Consider the following 18,242-nt stretch of genomic DNA (forward strand, 5'->3'; position numbering starts at 1 on the left):
TTAGTCGGGTTGTCCTAGCAACCCCCGCTAATTGTTTATGTCCATATGTGAGGGCGTTAAAGTGCTAGCATATATCAGATAATGGTGTCAGTCCATCGCTTTTCCACGTGCGGTTATATGCGACTTGTATTTTTGTATAAATTAATTTTCTCACGGAAGTTACGCCAATAAGGATGTTTTTTTTTTGTTATTTGCTTTATAATAGCTTTTCAACTATGTTTATATTATTTTCGACACTCCGGGCTCTAATTTTAGACGTTACTCATTAAAAATTCACTTTTGCTCGGTCTAGGAATGAAACAAGGGTAATGCACCCCGTTAAAAATTTATTCTGGGAGTGCTTTTATTAAACGCATGTGGCTGTTTATGTCCGTATAAGTACTTCAGATCGAACAAAAGATTCGAACCCCTATAGATTTCCGGAAAAATGGAAGCGCAATGGGGGAAACGGCGCTAGTTATTTCTTCATAATTTATCAGACAGTGCACGAAATTTCTTTCAAGTCAATTGCACGAGACAGAGATAATCGTGTGTTTCCATAAGAAAGTTACATAGTGAAGTGTGTCTTTAACTCATTACTATTGTAATATGGGAGGTTTGTCTGGTAGGAACGACAAAATACACCCTCTTGACCATTCGCAGGTGAGTGATAATTAAAAAGGCTTTCAGGGAAATTGGCAAATTACCACCCTTTAATTATCATTGGCGTGCATGTACAGCACCAAATATTTTATTATGTTATTTACAAAGTAATTAAATCGTTACTTTTTCTTTGTGATCATTTTTTTTCACTCATAGTAGTAGCAGGTTTGAAGATCTGAAGAAACAACAAGATATAGATGAACTTATCCAAAACATGCTTCTGAGGCTTTAACGCCTGCTTGAAACTTTCTTTAATGATCACTCCATGAAACCACAGTGTTCAAGATATATTTATGAAAGTGTGATTCGACCACCGGCACTGCTTGTGTTCTTAATGAGGATTCCTCACGCGTCACATCTGCAACACGCACATATTGTTATAAATTTTATTAATTCGTTTATTGGGTTTGGTGATAATACGGTTTCAGGGCACAATGTTAAGGTTACAAGAGTGGGTTAGTGATTCTCTTATTTATCAATTAATTTACTGTATTTCCTCCTTTTAGTTTGAAGAATATCAGAAGACTAAGCCAGGCTCAGAGTTAGACTTCCAGTCAGTTCCTGTCAAAAATCGCAAAACTACTGATGTATTTTTCCTAACTGTGTTTGCCATATTTTTAAGTCTTGTGGTGAGAAAGTGGAAACTAGAGAAAATTTTAAATTTCATTATAACTTCAATTTTACAGTGTTTTCTCGTTGTGTATTGCGTATATCATGGCAATATAGGCAGAATTATTTATGGATATGATAACTGTGGCACGGTTTGTGGAGATAAGCGGAAGGTTGATAAATTAGAAAATTGTTATAAAACTACTGATGAAAAAAACTTCGGAAGGCAAGAAAATCAATATACTTTCACCGATCAATTTATCCAAATCTCCTTTCAGTTATCACTTAGTTTACTACAAACCAGAACAACCCAAACTGTTTGATAGAATTTGCACCAATAACTGCAGCCATTATGAAGGATAGTAAGTAATGCCTACCTAATGTTTCTTATTTAAAACTAATTTCATTAGTAAAGTGTTTCTTAACCGGTGCATTCCTACCAACAAAAAGACTGTACTGGATAAATTCTTCACGAAAACTGGTTTGGGAGACTTTTTTGTTGTGAGTATACTCGGATGAAAGCCCTCTGTTTACACTGGACTGAAGTCTCTTTCCAGTCTCCTGCATATAAATAACTAATACAATTTTAGGAAATGACCGAAGATTTTGATTTATACTGGAAAGTACTCATTTATATGTGTCTAATATCATTAGGTAACCCCTAAAAATAAGATTACAACTTCCTATTACATAACAAAAATTGCAGGAATGTCACTAGTTCTTCTTTTTCTCTTCCCGTTTCTGGCAGGCTTTCTAGTCTGGGTGATACTATTAGGAGTGGTACTTGCCTGCATTGGAGCTTCAATATACCTTTGGTACAATCTCGCAACACTCAAATATCTCCTTTTACAGCCGAACTTTCCAGGATGTCTTGGAAAGAACTTAAAGATCTCCAGAAACTCGATTCAGAAATTCAAAAACGCGAAGTCTACACTTACTTAGGTCTGGCTATTACCGCTACTTGCGTCAGTGTAATCGTTCTGTTGGTTATTCTGGTGCTCGTTAAAAGAATTAAGCTGGTCATACAACTATTTAAAGAAGCTGGCAAAGCCATATCGGCGATGCCCTTTATATTGCTGGTACCGCTTTTAGTAAGGAAATCCGATGCACTAAATTTTTCAGAGATAAAACGAAAATAATTAATTGCAGACATTTCTATCGATAATCGCGACTCTGGCAATTTGGATTTACTTCTGCCTGTGGATTAGTAGTGCCGGCCATCTGAGCCCTAAACGCGAGAATATTTACTATTTTAAAAAAGACGGATTTATGGAAACCGCTAAAGTTGTAAATTTTTTCGCTATGTTATGGATGATTCAGTTTGTTATTGGGTGTCAGCACATGGTCATTGCTGGAGCTGTGGCAAAGTGGTATTTCACTAGGTAGAAAATAATCTTTAATAAAAGTTTTAATTTAACCAGCAAATCTTAGAGAAAAATCAAAATTGTCGTCACCAGTAATAGAGAGCTTTTACAATTTGACTCGGTACCATCTAGGAACTGTGGCCACAGGTTCCTTTTGGCTCGCCCTAGTCCAGATGTTAAGAGCATTTTTGGCTTTGGTGCAAAACAAACTTAAGGACAACAAAGAGTCCCAAACTGCTAAAATTCTCGTATGGGTTTGCCATTGTTGTTTATGGGTATTGCAAAAAGTTTTGAGCATTATAAGCAGAAACGCTTACATTATAACTGGTAAGTAGCAAATAATTGGCTTGTGTGAGTGTGGGCGAATTACAAGTTTTTAGCCATGTACGGTTATCCGTTTTATAAAGCCGGAAAACAGGCTTTTGAGCACTTGGTTTCTAATCCTTTGAGAGTGGCAGCTATTAACTCTGTGGGGGACTTTGTGCTGTTTCTGTCGAAAGTGCTTGTCGTGGCTTGCAGCGTTGCTATTGCTGCCTATTTCCTGAAGGTTTCTTGCGATTGATATTTAATTTTATTGATTATATTATACATGTTTTCGTAGCATAAAGAAGGTGTACAACATGCCTGGGTCCCATTATTACTCATAGGTCTCTTCAGCTATTTTATTTCTCACTGCTTTATGACTGTTTATGAAGTAAATTATCATACATATGAATAAGCTTCGTTCACGAAACTGCCTTTTTTTCTAGATGACTATCGATACAATTTTCTTATGTTTCTGCGAGGATTGTCGCGTAAACGATGGAAATTCTAAGCCATATTACATGTCTAGAGGGCTTATGGAATTTGTAGAGAACTCTAATATTGCCCTGGAACGTCTGGATAAAAATACTACGAATAATGCAGTGCCGTTTGACGAAATGCCATTGCCGACTTTAAGTCGAACATTGGATAAAGAGAAATAAAGAAAATGATAGAATTATGGGTTGATTTATCTTTATAATTGTTTAACTTTTGTGATTTTTGGAAATTCAGGCTTTTTCCATTGAGTGATGTTTCAAACGCACAAATTTGTACAATTTCCTTACATTTATACGATTTCAATAATAAAAGTTTATTTGATGAGGTGTTGGTTTTAGTCTATAATCATTACCAATATGCCAAGGCAATATTAACTTTTCGAAAGTAGAAAAAGTGAGTTTAAGTACAGGAATATTTTGTACTTATAAACCAATCAAATTATAATTAATTAGTATTTTAATAATCTAGTTTTAGTAATATCTCAAATTTAATTGTGGAAAAAGTTAAAAATTACTAAATATCCACCGTGAAATGTTGCTTTATATTTATTATTTATACTGTGTAACCCCTAAAAATTAGTAACAAGTATATTATTTACTTAGTTCAGCAACTTAACTCTGTCATCTTCGATACTAATATTAGGGATCTTACTTAACTTTTTATTAAGCTTTTTAACAACTTTTTCTTCACAATCACTTAGTCCTGTAGTATTAATATACTGCTTTAATATTTTCTTTTGCAGTTTTTTAAGTGAAATATCCTGTTTTTCCGCCAAAATTTCCAAAACTTTTTCTTTATATTTAAACTTGGTAGCTTCTGCACTGGCATCTGTGTTCCCATTTTCGTGAGATTGCTCAGCTTTGCTTTCATTCTGAGTCGACGCTTTAGGCTTCTTTTTGCTGCCTAAACTGTCTGATTCATCTTCCAAAATCCTCTTTTTGACATTATCATTTTTCTGTTTATTCTCAACATTTTTAGTCAAACTTGTCTGATTTTTGTATTTTTCAATAATATCCCAAATCTCTTCAACTTCTCGCATATTAGCTCTATTTCCTGATGAGCTTTTAATGAAATTCTTAAGAAAAAAAATTAAAAATTAGATTAATATAAAAATCCCATATTACATAAATAATATGAATTCATGAAAAAACAGTCAATACAATCCCACCTTAATGTGAACTAAAGGGTCAACATTAAAGAAAACCTCAAGTAGGTATTGAACTTTCAAAGGCATATCTATGAGATATCAAACCTATTAACAGTAAGTACCTCAATCACTATTGGTTGCAGTTTATGGTTTACTGTAAGTCCTTTTTAAGAAATGCCTGTTGCAAGACTTACCAAAAATTTTGCTCTTTTTCTAGGAACATTACTGTATTCTGAAATAGTTTCTAGTAACTGTCTGAGAGAAGGTTTAAGATTTTTTTCATAAACGCAGATGGATTGGATCATTTGCAGCCAATTATCTTGCTTCACATCACCTTTGTTCACTATGCCATTTTTGTAAGTTCCTTTTGCTGCATATCGTTCATTTTCAGTTAGGCATTTAGTATGGACATTATATTCATCATTCCTAAAGTGTTAAAGACAACGTTTTATTGAAATACAGTTTGAGAAATCATAAATACCTGAAGTCTTTAAGGCAATCAACACAAGACAGAGATTTGTAGTTTCTGCACTGAAACTGGTAATGTTTTTCAACTTTAGGCTTATGAAGGGTTTCACCACAATGATTACAAGTGAATACAACCATTTTTGATACAAATAAACTAATTGTGACTGTAATTATCTGGTATTCTCTAAAATAACGTTAAAAATCATCAAACCTTCCTTTGACTCTTCACGTGTGTGAAGCACTACAATACCGACAACAAATAAAAATGAGGTTAGGTTTGAGATCAGTAATTTCAAGAAAAGAAAAAATCAACAGTCGAATATACATATTAGTTCAGTATAGTTATCTTTCTCTTATCACTTATGTCAAAATAAGATAGAAATATAACCCATATAATTAGGCAAGTAACCTGTAATTTTCAAACAGCTGTGACATTCACGTCAAACTACGTATTTTGCACCTGTCAGTTTTCCTTGTTTTGTTTGTTTACCTATCGGTTTTCTCTGTTATACTTACTGTTTTTCGACATGTTTGAACTCTTTCTGCCAAAGAATTCCAATTAAAGAAAGGAAATGCAGTTTTTCTCGCGACGGGTGACTTGTACAATGGAAATTACACGGTTTGTTAATTAATTTCCAGGATTTTAAATGCGGGAGATAAGTTCTTTTACCTTTGGGTTGCCCAAATAAAACACGACAATAATGTCGAATACCAGATACGGTCAAGAAGAGCCGCTGCCCAGAACTGGAAGAGTCCAGGAAGTTTGTCAGGTAAGAAGTGCCCCAAATTCTGTGCCTCAAGCTCATAACTACATACCTCAACCTAAGTTAAAAAAAAAATTCTATTCAATATGGTGAAATATGTCACTGTAGTTATTGCTGGGAATTTTCTCAATATACATAGGAATGGATGGTCAGAGAAGACTCAGCTTTAGCACAACGCCTACAGAATGAAGAATTCTCAGATCATTTATCCGGAAATCGTTTCCGTAATGCTGTAGTTAGAGAAGACTTTCCTCGAGCTAAAACTGAGCAGCTCAAGGAGCAAGAGATGGCAGAGCAGGCAGCTGCTATTTACCATCAGATGTTGCAGGAACAAGAAGAATATGACCAAAAAGTAGGTAGAAAAAATATATCTATTCAAAATAAGTGTTTCAGTACAAAACACAGAAACATTAAAATGCAGTAATGCATCAAATATATAATTCTTTTATATGTAAGTTAAAATATGCATATTTTAATGTTGCTCTAAGTAGATTAAATTAACTTTCACTCAGACTTTTATATGGTATTTAGAAGAAAACTGATTTGGAATGCTGATAAATAAGGTGATTAATTTGATTCCTGTATTGTTAGCTTAGATGTATTGCCAAGATGTGAAGGAAAATATTTTATGAATATTATTTTATTTGTGGGGTTACTTATATAGTGAAGATTTAAATTTTATTTACAGGTAGCCAAAGAATTAGCAGACAGACTTGAGCGTGAAGAAAAAATGAAGAAAAGAGCCATTGAAGTCAGGGACCAAGACATTGCCAGGCAATTACTGGAAAAAGAAAGAATTAAAGTAAAAATCAGTTAAAACAACTCCATTGAATATATACATATAAGGCATCAACAAAAAAGGGAACCCCCAAATATTTATTTATCTTAAAATAATGTAAATAAAAACAAACCACAATATAATCCAAATATGCCATTAAAAGTAAATCTTCGCAGGCGTTCCTGAGTTGAGAACGTCTTATTTAAAAAAATATATGGGTGTTTTTAGATCTTTTAGCACTATATAAAATCCAAACCTTCAGGTAGAAAGACATCAACAAAACCTCCCTCTACCAGTTCACATGTCGCCTATTAGACCAATGCCCTTGCCCCCCCGTATACCTAAAGAACACTCACCCCATAGGCCATCACCCACAAACTACCAAGCTAATTTGCCTTTCGTGCCACCAAAGCGGCAAGGACTGGTCATGCCGCTGCCTTTTGAAACGGCCTTATCTAGGAATTCAACAGAGTGGGAGAGAAGAGAATTTAGTGATATTAGTGCCGTTAATAGTGCCGAGCTTTATACTGAGCCCTATAAGCCTATAATGCAACCAGTGGTGGATGTGGATAGGATTGAAGTGGTTCCTGATGAGTTGGGGTTGTCTTTGGATGAACTCACTCTACGGTAATTATTTAATAAATTAAACTGAAGATTATTTAATGGGTCCTTAACAAGGCTCTCTAACATATCAAATTATTTATTGGGTCAGATATCATTACAAAAACATAAAAATTTCTAATCTAAATACCACTTTTTTAGGTACCAATAATACTGGAATTAAATATTAACTTCTACTATTTATCCCAATAATTTTAGACTCTCGCCAATTGATTAAACAATAAATACTTACGTTAATTTTAGGCATATTCAAGAAGAAAAAGACGCAGAGCTAGCGCGTAAACTGCAAGAGCAAGAAGGAAATGTTGAAGACAGTATATTAAATCGAGACAGAATGTTGGCAATTGAAGCTCAAGACAAGGAACTGGCAAAACTATTGCAAGAAAGGGAAAGGGCTAAAGCCAAACGAGCACGGGAGCGGGCAAAACAAAAAGCTTTAGCTAAAAAACAGCAGCAGCAACAAGAAGAGGCTGGATCTCTCATTGATAACGCACCACCGTCCACAACTCTAGGGCAAATAATGCCTGATGACTCATATGCATTTCCCGCAGATTTGATCAGTCAACCCGCTTCAAATGTGCCCAAAAACATAGCCGCAGTACCGGATATTTACAATGTACCAAACCCTAATGAGGAGGACATAAGCTATAGTCTGCCAGCTGATGTTCTAGAACAGGGTGGTTTAGGATACAGTCCTAAGAAGGTGGTAAATGGAGGAAGTAATGGTGGAACCCCAGAAAAAAGTTTGGGCGGGGCGAGTAGACCTACTCACTTGGAGTTACGGTAAGTAGTAATGGTAGAATTTGATTCAAGAAGGTTATAAATGCATATTCAGATCCCCGCATAATCGAATTAATAAACCTCGAATGCCTGATCCGGAGCCAAGCGAATTAGCTCCTAATACCAACAGCGGCAATCTCTCAGGTCAGTTTAATTTGCCATTTTTGGATCCTTTTTTGCAATCTTGATTTAGGAGGGACTTCTCCTATGCATTCGAATATAGCAATGGCCATTGATCCTACATACACACGACGCGGAGGAAACTATAGACCTCCTTCCAGCTATGATACCACGTCTAGCACTGTTACTACAAGTACTTCCAGCAGCAGTCCAGGGATGTTGGTCTCTCCCGCGGAACTTGCGGAGAATGACGATGAAGATAGGTGAGTTTTAAGTTTTTTTTTTTTATTGTTACTATTTTGTTTTTTGTGAAGCCCCGCACCACCCTACATGCCTATTCAAGGCCAAAGGAGGACTGCATCGCTGGAGAAGAAGAAAAAGAAGCATAAGGAAGGAGGCTGTAAGCAGCAATGATAAGCAAGATAGATTAATAGTTTTTAATTCCCAATTTTTTCCAATTGTTGTAGCTGTTAAAGACAGTTCTAAAAAAATGCTAAAAGCACAATCATAATTACGTATCACAGTTGGAATTTAAAAAAATAATATTTTGGTGGCAAAAATCTATGAAAAAACAACAAATATGGAAGTACATAGCAATTATCACATTATATACATATCCTTGGGAATCGAAATATTTTAGTTAAATTCATGTTTAAAGGAGCTTTAACTGTTATATCAGAAAATTCAGAATACTCGTAATTTTGATGATATTCTACTAATATTAACGACAGCAATTAAACATTGACAATATATCATTTTTTATATTGAATAGATATTTTGATGCATTTATTTTTACAGTAATGTTTATGTGTTTATTATGTTTTCCTTTATAACATAATTTTATATAAAGGTGTTAACACAATATTTTATTCAAATATATCAAAACCAAATAATATACTGCTCAAATATATTATTTATACACTAGAATAGACGTAATGCTAGAGTGATATTGTCCCATTTACATATTTTAGTAATAGGAAATGTTATGTATTTACGTGGTGGTCGTTTTATATTGCCATATCAATTATTATTTGTATTTTATACAAACATTTTAATATACAGGTTTTAGATTTAATATGCTGTTTTATTGGAGTGTTAATCAACTGTTGAGTTTCACCAAGTCAATTTTGCTTTTAATAATATGCACTGAGGGCAGAACTTTTTCATTGCATTCGCACTTGCTGCCAGAGATATAATCGAAGGCCCCCAATCTAGATTCACAATGAGGACAATATAAACGGCCCCTAGTCCATTCAACTTCCTCAATTTTTGATGCTATCCAACTGGGTAAACATTCTTCATTCAAGAAAAGCAAGTGTTCTTGAGCTGAAGCAAAGCAGTTATTAGGCTTTTCAGCTAATGCCATTCCATGCGAATTTATTATTCGAGTTTCACTTGATGTATCTACTACGATAACTTTTCTGCATTTTCTACACCTTATCTGGAACATTGCGCTTTACTAATTTCTTTCAATACTTTACCAAAATAAACATTTGGCATTACTGCAAAGTTGGGTTAGGTTGTCTTATTTATTAACTTTGGTCCAGATTGCAGCTTTCCTTGTCCTATACCCTACATAAAAAGTGATCGCATGCGGAACAAAATGGTCTTGCGCTTTATCTAACTCAAAATATCTTTAGTTGATACCGTAAGGTGGCGACACACAATTGTAATTTAAATAGCGACACAGTAACCAGCTAAATAGTTTTCGATGAGAGCAAGGCGCAGGTTTGAAAAATATGGATTTTCCAAGATGGCTGATACGGAAAGAAACGTAGACCTTACTGAAATATCTCGTGACGAAATAATGCGTAAAAAGTCGGAAAGTGAAAATTCCAAATCAAATCTGCAAGATGAGGACAGCGAAAGTGCGGAGGAGCAACCCTTGGACCTCACGGGGCATTATTTGGTCCGTCGGAGCGACAATTCGTGGTGTAAGCTTCCGCTTTGTTTATCCTAACCTCCAAACAGCGACATGTTTGGGTGTTTGTTTTGTTTTCAAATGCCGGCTGATTTTTCCGTTAATAATTGATAATTATTGTCATTGTCAATTCACTTTCAGATCCTGCAGAAATTATTCAGTCAAGGTATAATGAAATAGAGAGGCAGTATGAGTATTATGTGCATTATGAGGGGTACAACCGACGCTTAGACGAATGGGTATGTTCAGAACATATAATACATTTAAATCATTGAATTCCTATAACATTTAGGTTCCTAGAGGTAGAATAATGTCTTCACAATTCAATCTAACAGATGCCCAGAAGACATCAGATATTAAAGCTTGGAAAGAGAGGCCTGTCATTACTGATCTTTTGTCAGACAGCTCTGATAGAAAAATTACTAGAAATCAGAAAAGGAGGCATGATGAAATAAACCACATTCAAAAGACGTATGCTTAGTTATTATTATGACTTTTATAAGATAATTAGTTTTGGCTGTTTTACAACAGTTATGCTGAAATGGATCCACAGACTGCGGCCCTAGAAAAGGAACATGAACAAATTACAAAAGTGAAATATATTGATAAGATTCAGATTGGCAGGTTTGAAATTGATACATGGTACTTTAGTCCTTATCCCGAGGAATATGGAAGACAGTCTAAACTGTGGATATGTGAATATTGCTTAAAATATATGAGGTTGGAAAAGAGCTATAGGTACCACATGGTAAGTAGAATTAAATTTTAAAAAAATGGCGTAGAAATTTAAATTAAACAAGGATGTTTTTTCAAAAAAAGCTTGTAACAGTTTCTTGACATAATGGTGAAGGAATTTTGTTTTATTAATAAATGCATTATTAAATGTATTCAAGTATTAAACTAATGTATTTTTGTCTTAAATTGAATTGTTAATATTTTTTAAGGGTAGTTTCATGTGGTATTTTGATATGTAAAAAATACACCAGAGATGTGGTGGCGTTTGGTGTTATAGTATTCTCTCAAAACACCAATTCATAAATAATCATATTTTGTAGAGTGAATGTACATGGCGGCAGCCAGTAGGTAAAGAAATCTATAGGAAAGGCACATTATCAGTTTATGAGGTGGATGGAAAGGATCATAAGGTATTCAATCTCATATAGTCTTACAGCTGAAGAAATACATAATTATTTTATGTGACTTCCAGGTTTATTGTCAAAATTTATGCCTCCTAGCCAAGTTGTTTTTAGACCATAAAACTCTGTATTTTGACGTAGAACCTTTCTTGTTTTATATTCTCTGTGAAGTGGACAAACAAGGGGCTCATATTGTTGGTTATTTTTCAAAAGTAAGTATACGTTCTTTAAAGAAAGTAAAGCAAAATATAATTATATTTAAACACAGGAAAAGGAATCTCCTGATGGTAACAATGTGGCCTGTATCCTAACACTTCCCCCCTATCAAAGACAAGGCTATGGCAAGTTACTCATTGCTTTTAGCTATGAACTATCTCGGCTAGAGGGAGCTGTAGGTAGCCCAGAACAACCTCTTAGCGACTTGGGCAAGCTTAGCTATCGCAGCTACTGGAGTTGGGTGCTGCTTGAGATTCTTAGGGATTTTCGAGGTACTCTGAGTATTAAAGATCTGAGGTTAGCATTGGTTGTTCTTATCGATTATTAAATTCACAAAAATCAATCCGATTTTACAGTCAAATGACCAGCATTACGCAGACAGATATTATCTCTACCCTGCAAAGCATGAACATGGTAAAATATTGGAAAGGACAGCACGTTATTTGCGTGACACCAAAATTAGTGGAGGAACACATTAGATCGAGTCATTATAAGAGGCCGAGGCTCTGTGTGGACAGCAGCGCCCTCAGATGGACGCCCCGGAGGCACGTTAATAACAAGATTGGCAAAAAGTAATAACAAATTTTAGTTTCAGCTGGTTGTAGATCTTGAATGATTTTGTGATATATTAAAGTTAAACTTTTAGTTTTAGTTACCTCAGAGAAAGGCGTTAATTATTAAGGCAATTTTGTACAATTTCTGTTAAGTAAAGACATCAGTATTTATAGAGTTGGTTTATTTTTTCGCTTCCAGACTTCGAAGGTTCGATCAGGTGAACAAATTTGCTTATTTTCTCCCTAGTAAAAATCACACGAAAAGAAGAAATTATTTTAAAGGTTAGTTATTATTTTGAATTTTAGAGTTAATGTCCAATGATTAAATATATCAATTAATTAGAATTTCACTGAAAGTGGAGCAATTGCTTAACCGGAATACTAGCATATCTTATTGTCCCTACAATTTCGTTTTATCATCGGAGAAGCATTATATGCTGATGCGATGACGCAAATATGACATAAATGGTTATAGTAATTCTCCGAATAAAGAATATTTAAACATACTTTATTTTTCATGATTAAATAGGGAAGGAAATTTATCCTAACTAATAAAAGTTATTAAAGCTAAACTAGTTTTTTCAGAGGAATTAATGAACCAAAAATATAATATACAAGAAGTGGTGAAAAATACATTTAAATAAGTCTTGTTTTATTGAATCTAACTCAAAGACGAAGCTTTATTTTGAATTCACTTTTTTTATTAATATCATACCTGCCAAAAAAACAACCTCAAAACTATAAAAAGGAGCTATATGCAGGGGCGCATTTACGGATTTCGACCATATGTTCAGTGCATCCGCCGAAGCGAGTTGAATAGTTGTAAACAGAACAAGTGATCAAAGAATTCTTCCGAGTTACTCATATTGAAGATTTTAATTTCAAATAAGCGATACATTTGCTCAGACAGGTTCGTCAACCCGTCGAAGAGAGTTTCCTGGTGAATTAAATTAGCCTCATAATTTTGGATAGCGAACTAGATATTCAAGCAGTCTATTTATTTAACATGAAGAAGATTGGAGAACAAAGTGGTACCTATAAGTAATACAAGAAATGGAAACATGAGGATGGTGACATGAAGAGAGAAACAGCGGTGTAAGTCAGTGTCATTGCTCAGGAACACTGCTATGAAGAATGAAAAATAATCATAGTCGCTCAAAAGCGCGTATATACATACACAATGTTTCAATAGTATGAAATGAGTGGATATTTCTATTATTATTAAAGTTAAAACAAAAAGTTCAATACCTATAAGGGTAGTAGAAGAAAGAGATGTGTAAATGTTCAAATTATAGAAAAATGTACCGGGTGTATCAAAAAAGTGTGGCTTTTTAAATGAAATAATTTTTGAGTGTTGGCAAACAGCGACCATATTGACTAAGTCTCAATTTGACAAGTAATTAAATATTAGCCAAACCGTAAACTAATCAAAATCAACGTAATACCTACACGAAGAAAAATAAATGTATTTTACACCAGCCCAAACCATGAGCAATTGACCCATACCTGTCCCAGGTAAACTCGAGGCGTGTCGGTCCGTGTAATTGGTTGACGAGTTGCAGGTGCCTGCAGGCTCCGCCTTTCCGCTAAATACTCGTCAAGAAAAGGTAAAATTCTACATACATAAACGGATAATTATTATATCTTTGTATTACAGGATATGATGACATGACTTGATAATCATATGGGAATACTAATAAGAATGAAATTAAAAATTGTAATAATTGGCATATACGAGGTATACTCCACTTCGGAAGATAGCTATGAAAGTGCATGTAAGGTACCTTATTATGCATATGAAGACTTTTATTGTGAGCTTTGACGGTTTGTTACAGGACACAAAGCAAAAATTTATGTAAAATAGGAACTGATTTAATAAAATTTGCTGGTCTCGAGTAAATGAAGATCAATTGACCGATTCCGCCAGTGCTGGGAAAGTGAGATATCATGAAGAAAAGAAGATCGGGCTGTGTCGAGAGACGCCCGAGGCGAGAGCGGCCATGCCAGAGACACACAAATCTGATTGGCCAGTTTCTTCCGTTTCTTTGTTTCTTCTTCATCTTCTACTTAACTTGCAGAATGCAGTCTGGTGTTAGTTTTTGTTGCATCGCACTAAGGTTGACTTTCAAGGAGGTGAAACTTAACGCATTGAGGCTGCTCGCAAGTTAAGGAAATTATTTGAAAATCGTCAGGCATCTCAAAATCCAAATGAAAAATAAACTTTCATTTTTATCACTGTAAAGCAGCGCATTTTTCAGTTCGGAAGGTGAGGTGCACGGCAATCGCGGTAACATATTAATCAGACGATGACACGATTGGCTCGTTAACTTCTTCACAAATGAAAATATGCCGTTCATCACGTGGGATTTCGGTCCGTAAATCTGTCAAAAATGAGCTTTTCATCCGATATCGGATGAAGTAGCGGCGAGACGTTGGGGCACATGTAGAAAACTATAAACAACTTTCTTATGACGCGCCCAAAACTGTACCCAGTGAGGCGAATCCCCGAAAAGCGAGTCAAGTTCATATCTCAATATCTACCCTATGCGGGGTTCACAAAGTTGAATGTTGAAAACCGTAAAATTTAAATTTTTCTTGTTTACGGGTCTAAAACTTGTCGAATTAAAATTGCGGAAGAAGCATTTTGAAGAAGTAATATAAAATCGAAATTTTAAGCCTCAGGATAAGGTACGGGAACCAAAGAAAAGTTATTCAAAGTAATCAAACAAATTTTATATGTATACATGAAAATGAGACCTAAAACTACAGAAATGTTTATTTCTTCTTCCTAATCGGCTTAACTCAGCGATTTCTAACCATTTAAGGAACAATCTTAAGAGTTAACTTGAAGCTGAGATCTGAGGCTATAAGATCTAGGAAATTTTTGTCCTCTTGAAGAGCAACACGTCCGATTTTTTCAGTTTTATTTTAATGACATGTTTGCTGCATTTAAAAAATTAAAAAGTCGTTCTAAAAACCCTTTGAAGTACTTTTTGTCCAGTACGCTCCAAGAAAAACGTAAAATGTATTTCAGTGATGAGTATGATCCCACTCGAGTGAGCGTCGCACTCCTCGAGTCAATTGGCCGCTCATTTGAGTGTAAGTTTGAGCATTACTTGATCCATAGCCAGTGTTCGAACGCTGAACTCCAGAAGGACACAATGGTGGCCAATCTAGATATCAAGAGCATATGCAAATAATAATTTTTTTCAGACACTTATTGCAGTTGTGGCCCGCAGCACTGTCGCCGCACGAAAATGATGAATATCGCATGACGCTCTGACTTGCACCAAATGTTGCCGTCTTCTGCATTCCGCAAAACAACCCCGACACCGCTGACATTTTGAGATTTGTGGCGTTGGTTTCCTGAATTTCGGCTCACAATTGACAAAGAAAAGCGACAGACTGTTTTTGTCACTGTCAATTTTAAGAACTTGATCCCCTAAATTTGCCAAAATCCACTTGCTTAATGTTCCTATTTAGTCGAACGCACTTCCGTGTTTTCTTTGACTGTTACCATTCGTTGGCAGTCGAAAAAATTCTGTGCCCACAAGTAGATTGTGGAGGAACGAAACAGATCTATTTACGTAAACGTGTGGATATAGATTACTTCGGATGTCAAACGGCCGTTTCCACGCTGTTCGGCGATAAATCAAAGGACAAAAGGACGTGTCAGGTCCGCTCGTTCTTCTCGGTCAGAAAAGCATCCGTTCTACGAAACACCGGTCAGATACGGCATTCTTATGGTCTTCGACCGAGATTTTACCTAAAAGTGGATAATTACGTACCACAGGAGGCTCCTTTTGTAAAACTAATTCTCTTAGAACCTATTGACATATTGTCCTTCCAGGCCGGCAAACAAGTGGCTTGTTACCGGGATTTGTTTTACGGGTTTGTCTATGCAACACAAAAGGGGAATAATTCATTTTTGTTCATCTTTTAAAGACTATGTAAAGCAAATAATCTGAGAAAAGCTTTTCCGAGAAAGTTCACTTGAATTGTGGCGTTTTTGAACAACGAACCCGCTAGATGCATTACCAAGAATCTATTTTGAATTCGTTGATCGGATATAGATATGTGATTGTAGGTAATTATATTTTGTCATTTTTGGACTCGTTCAGTAGCCCCTTTTATGGGGCAGTTCTTCATTTCGCAACAGATGGTCCCTAGGGGTAAAACTATAGTGCAGTATGGCCCCTCCCCGAGCATCTCGAAGTTCTCCTCTCCATTCGCCTCGCCAGGAACTGAAGTTAGCTGCTGATTAACAAGTGAAGAAGTGTGCATCGCCGTTTGTCGTAGTTCATTTGTTTACAACTGTCAGCTTCTTAAGAACACAGAGGATATAAAACTGTTGTTTGCTTCAGATAGTGATAGTGGCTCGCTAAATGCCTTGATATGCTGGATATTATTAATTATGCTTTGTTTATGTTAAATTTGGTCTGATCCCTCAAGCAACGCCACACATTTCGTTCCTCTACCCTCAACGTAAATCCGGTTCTTCTATCGGATTAAACTTATGGGGTACTGCTGATTAAACGCAACGTCCACTGTTGCCATTTGGAGAGAACACACGGCTGCGGGGACCAATCACAGAGCAAGTTTCGTGCACCTCGCCGCTGAAAAACAATAAATTTTGTTCCTCATTTTAGGGCGATGTGAGGGGCGAGGTGCGATGCTTCGTGATCATCTCCAGTTTTTTTGCACTCATAATATGATTCTGTTGCTTTGACTCACCATCGCCGAACAGAGAGGTGAATGTCGAGGCGCCTGGCGAGCAGCGATGCTTCACTACGTTTTAACGAAGTTTAACCCTAAGTTAACTATACTAAGTAAGTTTAACCCTTCAGCCTCTGACGGTACCTAAAAATCTTGCTGCTATTTACAACACCTATCTGCCGTTTGGGGGCGTATTTCGACCGTCCTTGTATGTCAGTACTTGCGAAGGACACATATCATTGGGATTGGTGCACATGCGTGAACTCATATTTCCATCTGTCGTTATTATTAATTCAAAAATTTATACTGCGTGCATTAAATCACGTGTGTAAAATTCACGTGTTGGATCTCTTGTAAATATTTTATTTTATATGGCAAAGTTTTTTTGTTATAAACATTTTATTTTGGGTTATTTGATTTTTAGTGAAAAATGTGCAATTTATTTACTTTAAATTTTCATCATAACCCTTTTTTATTTCTATCGATATTTATAAGTACCCTTTTTTTCAAAATCACCCAAAAAGAACAAAAATATGTTAAATGTGTTTTTCGCGTTTCTTTTGACAATAATATGTAACTAACAACTGAAACAAATAATAATGAAAATTTATTTTTTGTTATTACACACAGACTTGGACACTGTAAGGTTAACCCTAACTCCGCTTGTTGCGTCCTCTAGAGGAGACAATTAAATTGTTGATAAATTCGAGTTTCTTATCCCAAAAAACCCTTGATTTAAAATTTCGTAAAATGAATTGAAAGAGATCGAAAGATATAAATGAATATGTAATTTATTTTTCAACTTTGATACTCTGAATTTTGAAAACTAAACGAACTATGACACATTTTTATGAGAAGTTTACATCATAAAACTATTTGAAAAATCACCTATTGAAATATCGGATACTTTTTCAATAACACGTTTCGTACAGGATATCAGCAGATAGAGGCTGAGCGCAATGAGGGAAAAGTTGCACATTCAAGGGAGTAGTTTCACAGCTCAAACAGATCTACAATATTATTTTCTTTTTTTGAGAAAAGATAGACGAACACTAAAAACACTCTTTCGTTGCCGTTTTTCATACACTTCAAGATTTTATGTAATATAGTTAATTATACTACACCCCTGGACAAGGTATTAAAGTTGAGGTCTGAAATATCAATAAATTGCACAAACGCTCTAGAATCTACTATAAAAAAAAACAGCTAGAAGAATCCTAAAAAGCCATAAACAAACAGGTTATTTTTTTGCATCGAAATTATCAACTTTTTCACGGAATAGAAACCAGAAAAATGAGTTCGAAAAACCAGAACTAAATTAACACCAACTTAACGAAACTCTCACAAATACTAATTAGTGGAGTCAACCAACCGTTGAGATTACCAGATACTCGCCCTTGTACAATGAAGTTGTGCCCGGTACTTTTTTCTCTTGTGGTCATTACCACTGGCTTATTTTTCCATTAAGCCGGGCGTATCTAATGCGGAAGGAATATTTTCGATGATGATCGAACAATTTTTTTTCTGTTTCTACTATTGTGTATTTCTCGTATCCTGATAGAACCAAAAAGGCCTGTGAGAAATTGCCAAGCAGGCATGAAATCA

The 18,242-nt window shown here is 35.3% G+C and overlaps 4 protein-coding genes and 1 long non-coding RNA gene across 6 annotated transcripts; 4 read left to right on the forward strand and 1 right to left on the reverse strand.

Moving 5' to 3' along the window:
• The first annotated feature begins 4 nt into the window (after positions 1–4).
• Positions 5–3,740, forward strand: LOC136344710 (choline transporter-like protein 1). The gene is made up of 13 exons (XM_066292417.1): positions 5–1,097; positions 1,149–1,271; positions 1,329–1,477; positions 1,530–1,613; positions 1,662–1,752; positions 1,842–1,905; positions 1,958–2,066; positions 2,117–2,342; positions 2,401–2,633; positions 2,683–2,942; positions 2,996–3,162; positions 3,217–3,309; positions 3,365–3,740. Exons 1-13 carry the CDS (start codon positions 1,077–1,079, stop codon positions 3,578–3,580), a joined length of 1,836 nt encoding a protein of 611 aa, XP_066148514.1. The 5' UTR covers positions 5–1,076; the 3' UTR covers positions 3,581–3,740.
• Positions 3,741–3,936: 196 nt separating this feature from the next.
• LOC136344713 (cell growth-regulating nucleolar protein) lies at positions 3,937–5,301 on the reverse strand. The gene is made up of 3 exons (XM_066292425.1): positions 5,045–5,301; positions 4,758–4,989; positions 3,937–4,491 (listed from the first exon to the last, which is right to left on the reverse strand). The coding sequence occupies exons 1-3, from the start codon at positions 5,167–5,169 to the stop codon at positions 4,015–4,017; spliced, it is 834 nt and encodes a 277-aa protein (XP_066148522.1). The 5' UTR covers positions 5,170–5,301; the 3' UTR covers positions 3,937–4,014.
• Positions 5,302–5,566: 265 nt separating this feature from the next.
• LOC136344387 (meiosis-specific nuclear structural protein 1) lies at positions 5,567–9,169 on the forward strand. Of its 2 annotated transcripts, none has more exons than XM_066291805.1 (8): positions 5,567–5,801; positions 5,935–6,147; positions 6,484–6,597; positions 6,836–7,200; positions 7,438–7,977; positions 8,030–8,118; positions 8,198–8,357; positions 8,409–9,169. In XM_066291805.1, exons 1-8 carry the CDS (start codon positions 5,733–5,735, stop codon positions 8,506–8,508), a joined length of 1,650 nt encoding a protein of 549 aa, XP_066147902.1. In that variant the 5' UTR covers positions 5,567–5,732; the 3' UTR covers positions 8,509–9,169. The 2 variants fall into 2 exon arrangements, with proteins under 2 accessions (XP_066147902.1, XP_066147901.1); XM_066291804.1 differs by having other exon boundaries at positions 5,568–5,801; positions 8,168–8,357.
• A 626-nt stretch (positions 9,170–9,795) lies between these two features.
• mof (males absent on the first) lies at positions 9,796–12,092 on the forward strand. Its single transcript, XM_066291807.1, has 8 exons — positions 9,796–10,028; positions 10,157–10,254; positions 10,308–10,486; positions 10,547–10,763; positions 11,071–11,160; positions 11,223–11,363; positions 11,420–11,664; positions 11,724–12,092. The coding sequence occupies exons 1-8, from the start codon at positions 9,806–9,808 to the stop codon at positions 11,941–11,943; spliced, it is 1,413 nt and encodes a 470-aa protein (XP_066147904.1). The 5' UTR covers positions 9,796–9,805; the 3' UTR covers positions 11,944–12,092.
• A 3,141-nt stretch (positions 12,093–15,233) lies between these two features.
• LOC136344458 (uncharacterized) lies at positions 15,234–16,813 on the forward strand. Its single transcript, XR_010732963.1, has 3 exons — positions 15,234–16,004; positions 16,063–16,524; positions 16,582–16,813. It is a non-coding gene; the product is annotated as an uncharacterized lncRNA (long non-coding RNA).
• Positions 16,814–18,242: the final 1,429 nt, after the last annotated feature.

The sequence above is a fragment of the Euwallacea fornicatus genome, chromosome 17, assembly GCF_040115645.1.
Source record: "Euwallacea fornicatus isolate EFF26 chromosome 17, ASM4011564v1, whole genome shotgun sequence".
Lineage (NCBI taxonomy): Eukaryota > Metazoa > Arthropoda > Insecta > Coleoptera > Curculionidae > Euwallacea > Euwallacea fornicatus.

Bases quoted from the DNA above. Each gene is read 5' to 3' on its own strand.
- LOC136344710 (XM_066292417.1), top strand. From the start codon at position 1,077: ATGTTAAGGTTACAAGAGTGG. The intron at 2,067-2,116 runs GTACAATCTCGC...CGAACTTTCCAG, and splicing joins GGAGCTTCAATATACCTTTG to GATGTCTTGGAAAGAACTTA. The intron at 2,634-2,682 runs GTAGAAAATAAT...AGCAAATCTTAG, and splicing joins GCAAAGTGGTATTTCACTAG to AGAAAAATCAAAATTGTCGT.
- LOC136344713 (XM_066292425.1), bottom strand. From the start codon at position 5,169: ATGGTTGTATTCACTTGTAATCATTGTGGTGAAACCCTTCATAAGCCT. The intron at 4,990-5,044 runs GTATTTATGATT...TTAACACTTTAG, and splicing joins GATTGCCTTAAAGACTTCAG to GAATGATGAATATAATGTCC. The intron at 4,492-4,757 runs GTAAGTCTTGCA...TTTTTTCTTAAG, and splicing joins GAAAAAGAGCAAAATTTTTG to AATTTCATTAAAAGCTCATC.
- LOC136344387 (XM_066291804.1), top strand. From the start codon at position 5,733: ATGTCGAATACCAGATACGGTCAAGAAGAGCCGCTGCCCAGAACTGGA. The intron at 6,148-6,483 runs GTAGGTAGAAAA...TTTTATTTACAG, and splicing joins AAGAAGAATATGACCAAAAA to GTAGCCAAAGAATTAGCAGA. The intron at 7,978-8,029 runs GTAAGTAGTAAT...ATGCATATTCAG, and splicing joins CCTACTCACTTGGAGTTACG to ATCCCCGCATAATCGAATTA.
- mof (XM_066291807.1), top strand. From the start codon at position 9,806: ATGAGAGCAAGGCGCAGGTTTGAAAAATATGGATTTTCCAAGATGGCT. The intron at 11,161-11,222 runs GTATTCAATCTC...TGTGACTTCCAG, and splicing joins TGGATGGAAAGGATCATAAG to GTTTATTGTCAAAATTTATG. The intron at 11,364-11,419 runs GTAAGTATACGT...ATTTAAACACAG, and splicing joins TTGTTGGTTATTTTTCAAAA to GAAAAGGAATCTCCTGATGG.